Below are 16,561 nucleotides of genomic sequence, written 5' to 3'. Positions count from 1 at the left end.
CTTAAGCAATTTTAACCACGAACAATTAGAACATAGATTGGACCCATAATCGCTCTAATTATCGGATATTATATGATTCCTCTAAAAATGTCCACTATTTCAGTTGTAACAATAAAACGTCAAACTAAATAGTATGGCTAGGTTATTCAGACTAGTTATAGAAGTTTAATTATTCTTCATGATATCTGTGTACATTTGAAAATAGTTGAAATTCGTTTACCATTTAGTTTACCATTCGAATTGATGGGGTGGCTGGAATATTTTTTGACATAAAGGTTGTTTAAGAACTGCTAGGTAAGGTAATCAGTAACAAAAACATTTCCATACAAAGCCTTAGTTATTACTGAGGCCAGATTAAACGTACTAATAATTAAGTAAAATTGTTTATACATGATTTTCTAAAAATCAATCTGTCTATGATTATTATTATTAGAGAATGAGAATTCCAAATATGGAATGATTACGCGCGTAAGCGTCCTTTATGATAAAAACAAACATGACTGCCATCAGGGTAGGACTGGACTCCACACAGAGAAGTTCGCTGATTCTGTTCTAAACATTTTGGATTTCGGCATTCCGATGATGTGTCCTTGGAAGGAAAAGATGTATACTTTATTACGAGGATACTCCAAAGTATGCACAAAGACAGTGCACCGTCGCATCGACCTCCGCTGTGCATCGGTCGATACTCCTGATGTACTGTCTTTGTGCATACTTTGAGGTATCCTCGTAATGATCTCATAGTATTACATGTACCATTTATTTGTTACAATAATGTATTAAATTATGTATATGGAGCCGACGGTTTGTTCGAGATTAAAAATAGGTTACCATTGACAACTTGTATATTTAGCAATGTGCAATAACTAGATATCTGCGTCTTCAGGGTAGATTGTATTGTGCTTTTATTGATTTCCAGGAAGCGTTCGACACCACACCATGAACCACAACTTATTTTTTTTCAAGCTTACACATTTAGGGTTTAAAGAGCAAACTATTTTGTGTAATTTACTCAATTTATTACAATGTAAAATCCTGTATCCTCGCATTGAACACTAACACTCAGGAATTTACATTACTGCGTTGTTTTTAGCAGCACAATCGCACGTCTACAACGCATTTTAAATAACTCGTATTTTTGTGCTTGAAAATGGAAATTAACAGAAAACTAAAATTATCTTTCGGAAAAGCGGGAGGTTAAAAAACTCTGAAAAGTTTTTTTTTAATGGGTCTAAAATAAGCAAATAAGCCATATTTGTTGTAAAACAGTTCTCGCGAAGTTTGGTTGTCTAGATCCAAATATGACCTTTAAAATATCTGATGCTAAACTATTACCAATTAGTACTTACGGCGGTGAAATCTGGGGGTTTAATGATGGCAATGACACAATAATTGTTTGTCATTTTGTCCTCGGGGTTCCTACATATGCTTCAAATGTAACAGTTCGTGGTGAGCTTGGTCGTTATTCCCTTCGCTCTTGCAGACCTTTTAAAATTGTGAAATATCCGCTGACCCATTTATCAATGCCTGAAGTCGTATTGTACATTATTGTTATAAGTATGAACGTGATGAGGCAGAAAAGGGGAAACAATGTTGGGCTTTGAAAGTTGAGTACATATTATTTTGATTAGGATTAAGGGAAGTTTGGATCAATCATGGGATCGGTAATGCTTTTGTTTTTATTAATTCGTTATGGTAAAGATGTTGGGATATGGATATACAAGATTGGCAATCTATTGTTCTATCATCGTCCAAATTAAGCACTTATGCCAAGTTTAAATTCAGTTTTGGCATTGAAATCCTGTGTCTTGATCAAATGCACCTCAGAAAGTCACAGATTTCTGCTCATTATCTTAAAATAGAGTCAGGTCGCCACCAAAATATTCCCAGGGAGTTCAGAATTTGTGATTGTTGTAGGCCTATCCATATTAAATTGAGGATGAATACAATTTTTGTCTGATATGCTCTTTCTACAGTGACCTTAGAAGTAAATATATTCTAAAATATTATTATGAACATGCATCCCATTTGAAATTTGTTTGCTGATGCAATCCAAGAACATAATTGATCTGCGCAATCTCGCAAAATTTATCTTGCAATGAGAAAATAACCAAGCATTTTGTTCTAATTGTGGGCGTTTGTACACTACTAACTTAATTATATATTTATTATATAAATATTTGAGTGCCAGATTTCTTTATGTACATCATGTATTTATTGTATGATGTAATATTGTTATGATGTAATTGGCTTTAACATTGAATAAAACAATTTTATATGAAAAGAGTAGTACTTTCTAACAGTTAACATTACTTGAAATTAATTATTTAAAAATAGTTGTTAAAGATCAAAATCAGCGTAACAGGGTAAATATTAAGGTATAATATTGAAATTTGTTCTCTTTATAACGTGATTATTATGCATAATTATATATGCTACATTAAAACTTATGAATGAAAAGAAAAAGGAGAAATACAATTTGGTAAACAAAACTTTTTTTGACAGCATGATCCACATTCCATGATACAGACATTAGATGAACTGTATTTCATGATTGGTAAATCACACAGAAGGATGTTGTCACTAGTGCGCAATCTGTGGTGTCACAAAACGCTGTCAGAGATCAGTATGACACCGTGGTATATAGTATATACACGCCAAGCAACAATGGCGAGAACGCCTCTGCCCAATTGCCTTCAGTTAAAATATCTAATATCTTAGGAACATTTTTGTAAGGGTGTGATATGAATCTGAGTGACCTAATCCACGTTATATAATCATATAGGACTTATGGTATCACACACCAGTCCTATTGAAATTGTACATGTGATCTCATGCATTAATAATATAGGACTTCCAATGTAAATCCATCCATGGCCCGTTCGTTCGTCAGAGTGAATCAATACAATTATAACGAGTAATTCGAAAGTGTATAGTCATTTATTTGTAGGCACATTTTTATCATTTTAAACCTTTTTAAAATCCGTCGAACTAAAAACAAATGTTCCATCCTATGATCTCCGTGAACCACAGTAACTTGTGCATGTTTGATCCCAGCGTTCAATAATCTGTATAAAAAACTTCACACTGTATTCGAAACATCTTTGACGTTTTTCAAGGCCTATCACAGCTTTCCCAGTTTTCTGTACGTAACTCTGGAGTAACATTCTTGTAAACAGGAAGTGGAGTATTTGAAGAGCTGTTGATAAATTGACGAATCATAGAAAGCTCATAAACACCAATTAAATATTTGATGTTGTACATAACAAAGGAGTTTAGCACTAAACACTGCACTGGAAGAGTTGTAAGTTGTAGTTAATATAGCTATGCTAGTGGTCAAGTACCACACAAAACTTCATGGAAAATGTTTATGTATTTAATTACATACTATGTGGAAACACACTGTTTATTGTTACTTATCCAAGTAATTGTCATATCGGGTAAATATGTTCAAATTAAGAACAAAATCAAAACCTGATGACAGTCACAAATTGTAATTTTGCAAATCTGGGAATATGAATTTCTCTCGAGCAACAGGATTACCAATATATAGAAGGATGTTCAACCGAACTGTGGAAGCAGGCATCAGTTTTCATTGTTTCCTATCGTGTGATTTGTTCGGCGCTCCCTGAAAGCGACGATAAAGTACAAAAAAGCAGCCACAAGATTACATACGGCGCATAGATAAAATACTATCCTAAAACTGCCAGTGCTATCATATATCCAACCTGTCGGCATAAAAAAACAATATGGCATTGTCAGATATATCATTAGGAAAACAAACATTATCAATCGAATATATAAAGATCTTTTTCACTAGTAAATGGCACACTCACTCAACAAAAGTAGCGTGCAACTATTGGCTAAGGTGATTGTACATACCACAGGGAATTGGACAAACTTATGTATTTTAATAAATTATTAAATAATAAAATGTTATATAACTTTTCTTTTACCCCCCCTTCCTGGTATCGATTTCAAGTAATCACTGATCTTTGTTTATACCACTCTTTCCTTTATCACAACCTTTGTTACGCGCTAATGTTATATGCAAATTTTAACGTGCAATGTAGACACATCCTATTATAGTAAAATATCCCAAGGGTTAAAACGCGCCAGGACTATGGCATAAAAAAGTTATATAACATTTTATTATTTAATAATTTATTAAAATACATAAGTTTGTACATACATTCAAATTACTATAACAAAATTGATGCTGAAGAAAATATTGGGCGGTCAGGCGTGCAGGAATTAATGTTTGCAAGTCTGCTGTTTCGTTGTCATCAGGACGCAGCCTGATGTTTGTTGCTTTCTTGATTGGTCAATTATGGATACAATTTGTGTGGTGTGTGGAAGATGTGTTGATTGGTTGTTGGTCTATGAGTTTAGAAACATATAGCTTAAAATGATACGTTTTTAGATCATGAGAACTATAGCCATTGAATAGTATGTCAGAGGAAAAAAGCTATGTTGAACAAAATGTATTAATTAGTCCTGGCAATAGTTCAATATCTATTGAAAGCAAGTTGTGCCATCAAATCTATTCGTTGTTATGCTTGTAAGGTAAATTCTTGAAATGTATTAAAGCTTAAATATAAAAATATAGATTGTAAACTATGAACAAAAGCGTCCAACAATATAATTTGTATTTGGTGCAAAGTATTATTGACACTCACTATCTTAGTTTGGGGTATTCTTTTTTAAAGTAATAGCCAGGGCTCTTGATATGGTGTATTTTAATGTATTTTGCGTTCATTTGTTAATTTACAATTTTTAGAAGCAGAATTTATGCAAGTGTATTGTAACAACGGCTTAAGTGACTGTCAATTCTGCCATATCCTCTCTCCACTATTGCTACTGATGCAACTATGCTCATTAGTGATTTTTATGAGATAATTACATCTGTAATTGAGTGTTTCAGTATTTTTGTGTATAGTGTGTGTATGCCATTGTGGAGAAAAAAATCCAATGACATCAAGCGAAATATACTATACAAACTATAAAACAAATTAGTCATAAATCTGGCGACTTTGCCCTTTAGCAGACACCATTATTTCATTTATTACAGTAACTATAAATTGGATGATAACTAGACATATTTTCACGACAGGAATGCACGACCCATACCGTTATGTCACATACTGGCTACTCATGAAAAATAGATTAAAACAGTTTGTGGGTTGAGACCTCATTGTTGTTGAGTAATATTGCATATTCAATGTTATTAAAATGTTTAATTTCAGGAAAGAATAGATTCATATTGAGATTCACATTGCCAGTTAGGAATAGGAACAGCAAAGAGAATTCGTGTACTTGTGTGTTTAAATTCGATAGAGAAATAAAACGTATCTTACCTCCAAACTGTGAACCTAGAACTCCTGCAACTCCAGTTACTAATAACGTTGTTGAATTTGCAAGTGAATAATTTGTTACTCCTACCATTACTTTCAAACAGACATAATGTACAGGAACGTATATCCCATCACAAGCTCCAATAAATACACACGCAACAATCAACACAGGGAACATGGTTGTTGAAGCAATTGTTAGTTGCGCAACTCCCGTAGTAAGCATAATGATCGGCAGAATGCAGATTGGTCGTATATAGGCCTTATCCACAATCCATCCTTGAACAAGTCTGATTGAAAGGCTGGCAATGCCTACTGCTGTAACTAGAAATGATGCTTTCAGTTCTGGAATTCCAATATCAACTGCGTATGGCACGGTGAGTGAGAGTAAAATTATAAAACTTATGCCTCCCGCAAAGATGCCCAATATCATCAAAGCAAAATTATGGTTTGTACACAACAGTTGAAACCCAAGGCCTTGAAGTATTCTTTTAAAACGACCATCATGTATCCTGTCCGTGTTTTTCTTTTCTTGTTCTTGACTAGTCACAATGATTGGACGCATAACAGCAGCACATGCAAAAGTATTTGCGTTGATTGCGGATAAAATTATAAACGATCCCCGCCAACCGTATTTACTAACAAAAAACTGAGTCATCGGTGGAAAAATAAAAAAACCCAGGCCAGTCCCAACACAGGCAATCCCAGTTGCAGAAGCAAAATGTTTGTCGAAGTATTTTGACAGAATCGGTAAACTTGTGGCTATCAAAAAACCATGACCAGTACCTGTATGTATTACAAAAACAAATAAAAGTTATGATTTAAGTCAAACCTCCATAAAAACACTTACAAACCGTAAGTAATGCCATTGGAAAGTTTGTATCTTAGGTGCTAAAATTTACATGACTGAAACGCAAGTTCTAATTGAGAGAAATCATGGATTAAAATACAATTATTGTGCAGTCAATGTGGTACAACAGTTTTGCCTATGCGTCTTTCTCACATTAATTGTGAACATGGCATTGATGACAAATATAGTGTTGCATACATGCATACACTGCAATATATTTAAGTAACGAAAGAGCGATTTTCTCTAAAATATTATAACAATTGGATAATTGATGACAATAATACCTACCTGTTATGACCCCGTATGATATGTACAGATAATACATATTGAAAGCAAAGGAACTCAGAAACAACCCAATAGTTGATAATGTAGCGCCTATAAGCATAGTAGGCCTTGTACCATATCTGTCATTTAAGTAAATACCAAGTGGACCTGTCAAAATATACCATATGATTGATCTTTATTGTACTGAATTGCATGTTATAGTGTGTAAAATTAACCCTAAATCATTCACGAGAATTAAAAAATATACTTTATACGTACCTATGAAAAACATAAATCCGAAATACAAAGAGGTGACTAAAACAATCTCACCGACAGAATTGTTGACCATAGTTGATTGCAGTGCAACGATGAGTACACCGGCATGTGCAAAGACTCCCATTGTCAGCATACGAACTGTCAGACTACTACAAATCACAACCCACCCCCATCCACCATCTGGGGGTTTGGCGTACGTCTGTACTGGGTTCGTGAAACAAGTCATTTTCTTACTGTGGTATAAAAAGCATACAATAAGTATTTTTTTTTCATGTACAAAGAACGCACGTCTCCAGTCGCATGTCATCTTCAGATGCACTATGGTGATACAAGTCATGACGTGAGGTGGACACTTCTAGAATCGGATATAGAGATTTGTCAACGATTTCTATCTATACAACATACACAACCATACACAGACAACTAGTTAGGTAATAACTGTGAACATCAAGTCGTACACAGTGCGGCGCCATGAAGGTAATATTTGGTCAACAAACTTATGATGCGAGATGCAAAATTTTCCAAATGCAAAATTTTGTGAGATTTTTTGTCTCGGCAAGTTGTGTTATGACTTCTTCTTTTTAACTCCTTTTTAGGTTTTATAACAAGTAAAAATGCAATAATTACAGCTATTTATAGCCTAGATGGAATGAAATGTAGTACAATTTTAAGTACTTGGCTGAGCTACGTTTTTTAATATATTTATTATGTACATTTTCTTGGTATTTATTCTTATTTTTCTGTAATTTTGGTGATTTCTATATGAGCTAGTTCTCGAAATAAAGTATAATAAAAATAAAAAAAAATATGTCGTTAATTGTATAACATCTCGTGATATATCTGACTACGGCGGTGGTTTGGTCATTAAATGATATTACATAATTTGTTATATTTATTGTAGCTTCATTTGGTAAACCTATTTTTATTCTGACTGACACCTAGGCCATACATAGGTGAACATAAGCAAGTGATCCTACTTATATTTAGTGGTTTGCCCTATGGGGAACATTTTTGATTGGTCACTTTTTAATATCTGCAGCCAAATACAAAATTGAATACAATGCAGTTATATATTCGTGATAATAACAGAATATATGTCACTGAGACCAGCTACTAGTGTGTGCTATGCTGCCAGGGTCCGACTGTATACCGACGATGTATATACAATTGACAGACGAAGCAAAATACCTTCTCGAACCCAAAACGCCGCGAAAGCACGGCTACTAGTTTACTTTCCCTTTGACTATTTTATAGACTATTATAAAACACGACAAGCCTGACTGAACTGTATCCACAGACAAAACTGGGGTTAAGATATAACAGCCAAGTTGAAAGGGAAAAGACAGCCTTAATTGTAATTTTAATGGGGACATTATATATGTCTCACACAGCATAGTTTTGGCCACCTTAGTTTATATAAAATACTCGAACAATGCCGACTTGTCAGGCTTGTCAACTCATGGCGAAGCCTCTACTCACACGTGTGCATGCATCTTCACTCAATGGTGTGGTTTCACAAATGCTAACGCCAGGTACTTACTTGCCTCAGACTACGTGTACATATCGTGATTAGACGGTACGGTTGTTACAAGAATCGCCCGGAACTGTACACACTCCGTAGACATCACCAATGTGAAAGGTCATCTTGGTTACTGAACTCTTGTTTTTGTTTGACCTTATTGTGGGGCGCCCTCAGCCGTCCAATTATAACAGATGTTACTTTTCTCACTCTTTGATGCTGGAATTCCTGCTATTTGCAGATACTAATTACTTATATGGAATCAATTGAAACACAAAATAATCCCAAGTCCAACTAATACAACTGGAGTACAATGGGTTTGACATACGGAATCCATGCAAAATATGTGGTAAATGACGGCGAAACGAGTTCAGAAAAGAACGCACATGGGATTCGTGACTTTTTATTGCTAGTGTGTTATCTTTTTGTTACCACATTTTATATACATTAATTATATAAAATCTGTCTTACTGCTGAGTTTTTAATAGATTACACTATAGTACAATATTTAATGTTGAGTTTTATCACTGGATGTTAAATGGAAGAGAACAAATGTCTGAGCCGATGTATATGTTTATGGTATTCCACGAAAATGAATAACAGTTGAGTGTGTAGGAAACAGCATATATACTTTATTTGTAATTAAAAAGTGCGAATTGCGATCACCCATTTTGTTCATATTCGAAATAAGTTTATTTAAGTTCGCCATCATGCGTTTACTGGGAGAAACTGTTCATAAATAACATTTTCCTTGGGAGATATTTATTTATTTATTTATTTATTTATTTATTTATTTATTTATTTATTTATTTATTTATTTATTTATTTATTTATTTATTTATTTATTTATTTATTTATTTATTTATTTATTTATTTATTTATTTATTTATTTATTTATTTATTTATTTATTTATTTATGTCAAACTGATGACAATAACTATCCTCGAAAGTATTCTAACATGATGTACTTGATTGCAGAATCAAGGGCCCGTTAAAACGCACATGGGTTACTGGAGTGGACAATTTATTGCGTTTGTCTATAACTGGTATGCACCGGAAGTGATCAATACAAGAGTTCATGTATAAGTTGTATGTAAGGTTTAAACATTATATATAACAGAATTGGTTCGGTGATATACGTTGTATGAACAAATTAGGTACATATGGGGAGTTTAAAACACTGGGAATGTGTATCGTCTGTTCATATTGGACAGCACATACGTTCCTCGTCGTTTAATTTGTTCGTCGCATAGTCTCTGAATTCAAACTAACAGAGAACAGGTCAAGAGAAATCAACGATTCTGTCAACTCTGGAACCACTTTCTTTTAATATGTTATTTTTTCGGGAATTACCAACTTATTTGTATTAGGGGTGAGCCAATAAAAACTTTTTTTCTTTTTCCCGCACTTGGTATTACACTTATTTTTTCTACTATGTGAAATACTTTTTTCTTGAGATTTAGTCGTGCAGGTTTATTACTGTTATTGATATCGCAAGGTTGTTTCCCCTTGTATGTACCAATGGCCTATTTCAATTTCTCTTTTTGGCTCAACAAAACCACTCTACACAGTTAACATATTCTATATTTTTAGATAGTTCGGTACAAATGTTCACGATGACTAAGTAACATAAGATGTAAGCAAAACTTTAGAAATTATTGAGTATATAATGTGCTGGTCATCAGTCAAAATGTGTGTTCACGACCTGCAATGAATGCGTCAAAGTGACCGTAACTATCATTGACCGCATGGTGATGCCCTTCAAAAAACGAGTTAACGTATAGGAAACGTGAACGCATGAACTTTTTAACTCACGTCAAAGCCCAATCAGTGTGAATAAGTTTGGAATTCCTAGTTTAATATATATTACCAACGTTACGAAAGGGTAAATGACAGCTTGCGTGTCAAGTCATGAATTATGATAGATTGGATTTTATTTTCAGTAGGTGTATTCAAAGTCAATGCATTTGAGCTATATTAAAAGAATATACATCAGACTGAAATGACCGATGGGAATAAGCGAATCAATTGACTTAATTTTTTCTTTCAAATACTGTTTGATTTATATATCTATGGTATTTTGAACAGTGAACGTGATGACGGTAGAGAAATGAAAAAAATAACAGTGCTATTGCAGGGTCGAACATATTTTGCATTGTCACATGCGTATAAGCTAAATTCTAATCATTGAAGTACGATATTTCAACAAACTTGTTTCAAAACACTGTTATCCGATGAGCTACATGAATGGGTTGTTTGGTGATACAATATGGACGAAAAAATATATTTTTGTTCGATACTCCTCACTGTAGACTAAATCAAAATATGATTTATCATAAAATAAAATAAATCAATACGCATATGCAATGATTGTTATTGTAAGTATCAATTTAATTACATGCTAATCTACCATAAAAAAAAATGGTTCCATTGTCTTCAATACTAACCATAATTCAACAAATTGGTTACCATGGTATCTTATTTGATAAACAAGCTTGAAATACAAGAATGCCATCAGTATTGTTACAAACAAACCACTTATCTAAAGTGCCGTTTTCTGGAAATTTTTTCATTGAACATTGAACAAGACTTTGTTTTGAACTAGATTACACATTTTCATGTGGAAGCAGAATTATTCATTGACACTTTTTCCAGGCAATGTTACATACATTATTCTACAGTCATTAATAATTTCGACTGCCAATATCAAATAAAGTAATGGAAATTGTGTGCAAAATGACAAAAAATTGCATTTACGAACAATTACAATAGATATCCATGTAAGGGCATTATTTAAAAATCCCAAAATCTTCAAATAATTCATGACAATCAGAGCTTCCCAACTTACACGAACATACTGTTTTTTTACTTCACCGTACGACATTTTCAGATATGACGAGATCTTTTTGAAAGTTGCTACCTCGTTTTATAAAACCGTTATAACGTCTTTAGCAGCAATACATTGAAAGTCGTTTATAGTTTAAAGTCATTATTACGAGTTTAAAGTTGCTATAATAAGTCATTTTATTTTTTGTTATTGGCATTAATAAGCTACCGTATTTACATGACAAATATTATGACGAATTAAAGGATTTGAATTGAAATACCAATGCCCGTTGGAATAGTGCATCACGGTTACTCAACATCGACAATTATAGTTTCAGCGAAGCAATATGACAGTTTATAGTTTCTGACTGAGCTTACATACTTATCTCTTCTTAATAATCTTGTCTGAATGAACGCCATCTTCGCATATTCCACACCAACATCGTTGCGTAATATTTCAAGATATGTCTTCGTTAGTTGATATAAGCCTTTGCAATTCCGTCTATCAAATGGATCATGATATCACACTGCGTTTTACACTCTAATCCCCGTGTGTCAAGTACACGCCACTACCATCGCCCTTCATCCATAGCTGACCACAGTGGCAGTGGTTAAATAAAAAAAATTGTACAACCTACAATTTTTGCAGGCTATTATTTGCGACATGTTTTCGTTGTCTGCAACATAGACATGGCCGAGTATCATGTTCGGGAGCTGGAAACACAGGCTAAAATGTATGCTACCGGCGGCGAAAATTGTCCCGTTGAAGCATTTCAAAATGTATTTGTCCAAATTGCAAAATGCGTTGTTTCAGGGGCTCCGTGTAAATGTAACACCCACCGACACAGTCTGGTATTCGTGAAAATAAATTGGAATCTATGATGAAAGAGATTTCGATAGCAGCAAATTTGTTGACAATTCATACACATCAACTGCGTGCACTGTGTTCGGAAGGAGTTGAAACCAGACACATTTATGTATTTCACGGCACTTAAAAACGAAGCTAGTGTTCGGTCCTACACTAACAAAGTCACCAATAATCAGAGTCAAGGAATATCCAGTATCCTGTCTCGCAGTTTTTGGTATAAAAACAAATCCTCTGATAGAGAAGTGACCGTAGCGATCGAAGCGGGTGTTTCCGACAACGTCATCCGTACCCCAGAAAACACCGGCGTAGTAGCGTCTGGACCAACTCCCGCAGAATCTGGCACCGCTTCTATTTCTAATACCCACAATCAAAGTACACATGCAGCATCTGCTTTGTTCCATAACTGCAGCTTTAGTGGACCAATTAATGTCAGCATAACAAACACAAAATAGAAAATTCGACAACGATATTAAGTCCACAGCACATGTTTTCAAAAATGGCGCACAGTGCGCGCTGCCGGTAATTTCTGCTGATGATAATTTATTCACAGCTATTCATATGTAAATTTATCGTTCAGCTTGTTCAGTTTATTCAATTTCTAATTATTTGCTAGTTTCTTGCGTTGTAGAAATAAACTTCCTTTGATTGTGATGATATCTAAACTTGCTGTTCTGTGCGTTTCTGTGTACTAAGCGCGAGTGTGTGATAAGAGATTAAATACTGGTTCCAGGGCCCATTTCATCTAATCACCGTGTCGACCAGCCGATGCTCATTACACGTCGTTCGAAAACGACTCTTTCTTCTTTGTAAAAAGGCCGAGAGTGTCGAAAATGCTACAGAAATGAAGTTTATATAATATAATAGCTACCGCTCGTGCATATATGTCGTGAATTGTGCAATATCTCGTGGTATACCCGCCTCCGGCGGTGGTTTATTGCTTAAATAATGTATTGTTGTTGTGAATATGGCAGGCTTAATTTGTAGTCAAGTTTTCACATATTCACAATTCGATACTTTGATCACCAATACATATCCAGGTTACAGCATGAAAACACAGAATACAAATCTAATCGTTTTTCGTTATCTCGTGAGAGCACCTCGTGATAGTATCACGTTATCTGATAATTTTGTGATAGTATCTGATGATCTCGTGATAGTAACTGGCGATTTCGTGATACTATCTGGTGATTCCCGTGATAGTATCATTGTATCTACTGATCTAATGATAGTATTCGGTGAGGTCGTCAGCTCTTGCTTGTTTTTTATGATCATTATACCATGATTATGTCATGGTATAATGTGATAGGGTCTGGTTATCTCGTGATAGTGTATGATGATTTCGTGATAATATCTTGTGATAGTATCTCGTAATATCATATCGTGAAAGTATATTGTAATAATTCGATACTAATATTTGTCATATTAAAAACAATTCTACAGCAATGTATTTATGACATCAATTTTATATAAAAAACACTGCCATCCTCTTGATAATTTGCTGAGCGAAAGGTTCCGCCAAATATTATATTAAAAACAAATAAATGTATCCACTTACAATAAGTGTCCTAACTCCAAATTATCAATTTGTATTGATCTAATTATTGATTTTTTGATATTCATTGCAGATATTTTTTGTGAAACCATGACAATACTCTTTGCCAATGAATTATGTATATCACTTATTGCAAATCATATTGCTGGTATTATTTTTATTTGACAATCAAATTGTTACGTGCTGTTTATTTAAATCTACTGCTAATTCTTTCCAGATTGCATAGTGGTTTGTAAATGATTGCCAAATGCACTTTGGTTCAAAACACCTTCCTTGCCCACCAGTATTTGATTCCTCCTTGGACGATGACGAAATAGAACACACAGGCTTTTAGAAGAATGATTATCGTACACTAATTTTGTCATAATTGGTAGGTGTTGACTCAACTAAATGCCAAGGTGATTTTTTGCATGAATTTGTGAACAAAATAACTGTCTGATATTCAACAGTTTGGATATAAAAAGGACATTCAAATTGTAATTTTCTTTTCAAGTTCTAAATGAACCTTGGGACATTATCAAAATATTTTGCGCTTTGACCCATTAAACTTGAAAAGTACTGAAAACAAAATGACCACCATTTATTGAATACTATTAAGTTAAGGAATTATTCTAGTTTAGTTTATTCTTGTATAATAAGTGAACGTTGACCTCTCATGACCCTGAGAATAGACAAAAATCGAATTGACAACCATGTAACACATAATAAGAATATAGGTACATAACTTGTTTTTATTCAACAGAATACTATATGATACAAACATATGATACAAGCGAGCGTATGTATTTGCCCGGAATGTAGAATGCTGAACATATAGGGCAGAAAGCAAATCAGGCACACCAAAGTTTAAAGAATGAGATGGGATATGGTTTGAGAGGGTGTGAAGCGGAGATAATGATGTCCACGATGTACAAATAGTCATCTTGTAAGGGTGTGATATGAATCTAGGTAACATAATCCACATTGCATTGTATAATCATATAGAAATTAAGGTCTCACACACCAGTCCTATGGGACTGGCATTTTAATGTCAAAGAGAAATTGTATTAAAGTACATGCGATCTAATGCATTAATACCATAGTACTTCCAATGTAGATCCATCCATGGTTCAGTCGTCGGAGTGAATCAATAAAATTCATTAAAATTATAAAGAGTAATTCGAAATTGTATATTCATAGGCAGATTTTTACCATTTTAAACCTTTTGAAAATCCATTGAACTGAAACAAATTTCCCATCCCATGATCTCCCTGTACCATAATAAATTGTGCATGTTCGATCCCAGCGTTCAATAATCTGTATAGAAAACTTCACAATGTATTCGAAACATCTTGGAAGTTTCTCAGGGCCCATCACAGCTTTCCCACAGTCCTTTGTATGTAACCCTGTAGTAACATTTTTTTCCCACAGGGCCTAAACAGGAAGGAGATCACAGTATTTGAGAGCTGTTCATAAATTGACGAATCATAGAAAGCTCATCAACACCAATGAAATATTTGATGTTGTACATAACAAAGGAGCTTAGCACTAAACACTGCACTGGAAGAGTTGTAAGTTGTAGTTAATATACCTATGCTACAGAACTGGTCAAGTACCACACAAAACGTCATGGAAAATGTTTATGTATTTGATTACATACTAAGTGGAAACACACTGGTTATTGTTACTTATCCAAGTAATTGTGATATCGAGCGTAAATATGTTCAAATTAAGAACAAAATTAAAACATGATGACAGTTACAAATTGTAAATCACAAATCTGGGAATATGAATTTCTCTCGAACAACAGGATGACCAATATATAGAAGCCTAAACTAAAGATGTTCAACCAAACTGTTGAAGCAGGCATCAGTTTGCATTGTTTCCTAGCGTGTGATTTGTTCGGCGCTCCCGGAAAGCGACGATACAGTACAACAAAGCAGCCACAAGATTACATACGGCGCATAGATAAAATACTATCCTAAAACTGCCAGTGCTATCATATATCCAACCTGTCGGGATAAAAAACAATATGGCATTTTCAGATATATTATTAGTAAACCAAACATTATTAATCGAATATATATATATATATATAAATATCAAAAGATCTTTTTCACTAGTAAATGACACACTCACTCAACAATAAGTGTGGTTGATTACCAAAGTAGCGTGCAACTAAGCTTGGCTAAGCTTGTTGTACATACATTCAAATTACTATAAAAAAATTGATGCTGAAGAATATATTGGGCAGTCAGGCGTGTAGGAATTAATGTTTGCAAGCCTGCTGTTCTGTTGTCTTCAGGATGCAGCCTGATGTATGTTGCTTTCTTGGTTGGTCAATTATGGATACAATTTGTATGGCGAGTGGAAGATGTGTTGATTGGTTGTTGGTCTAATTGTTTAGAAACCTGTAGCTTAAAATGGTATGGACATAATGTTATGTATTTATTACATTTTTAGATCATAAGAACTATAGCCATTGAATATTATGCCAGAATTTTTTTTTGAAAAAAAATGTATTAATTAACCCTGGCAATATTTCAATTTGTATTGAAAGCAAATTGTGCCACCAAATATATTCGTTGTTATGCTTGTAAAGTAAATTCTTAAAATGTATTGAAGCTTAAATATAAGGATATGAATTGTAAAATACGAAGAATAGCGTCCAACAATGTAATTTGTATTTGGTAACAGTCAAGTATTATTGACACTCACGATCTTAGTTTGGGGTAGTCATTTTAAAGTAATAGCAATGGCTTTTGATATGGTGTATGTTAATGTATTTTGCGTTCATTTTACAAGAAGTAGATTTTTAACAACATACAAGTGTATTGTAACAACGGCTTAAGTGACTGTAAATTCTACCATATCCTCTCTCCACTCCACTATTGCTACTGGTCTACCCCTTACTTGATGCAACTATGCTCATTGGCAGTATGCCTGTGTATAATGTGTGTATGCCCTTGTAAAGAAAAAATCCAGTGACACCAAGCGAAATATACTATACAAATTATAAAGCAAATTAGTTACAAATCTGCTGACCTTGCCCTTTATTATACAATATTATTTCATT

At 34.0% G+C, this 16,561-nt stretch overlaps 1 protein-coding gene across 1 annotated transcript; it reads right to left on the bottom strand.

Moving 5' to 3' along the window:
- Positions 1 to 3,354: 3,354 nt before the first annotated feature.
- On the bottom strand, positions 3,355 to 6,967 carry LOC144358445 (monocarboxylate transporter 12-like). The gene is made up of 4 exons (XM_085498729.1): positions 6,745 to 6,967; positions 6,490 to 6,633; positions 5,358 to 6,137; positions 3,355 to 3,728 (listed from the first exon to the last, which is right to left on the bottom strand). Exons 1-4 carry the CDS (start codon positions 6,965 to 6,967, stop codon positions 3,586 to 3,588), a joined length of 1,290 nt encoding a protein of 429 aa, XP_085354855.1. The 3' UTR covers positions 3,355 to 3,585.
- Positions 6,968 to 16,561: the final 9,594 nt, after the last annotated feature.

The sequence above is a fragment of the Saccoglossus kowalevskii genome, chromosome 5 (genome assembly GCF_978046115.1).
Source record: "Saccoglossus kowalevskii chromosome 5, keSacKowa6.1, whole genome shotgun sequence".
NCBI lineage: Eukaryota > Metazoa > Hemichordata > Enteropneusta > Harrimaniidae > Saccoglossus > Saccoglossus kowalevskii.
Note: the sequence above shows the minus strand (reverse complement) of the source record. Positions and strands in the feature narration are given on the sequence as shown.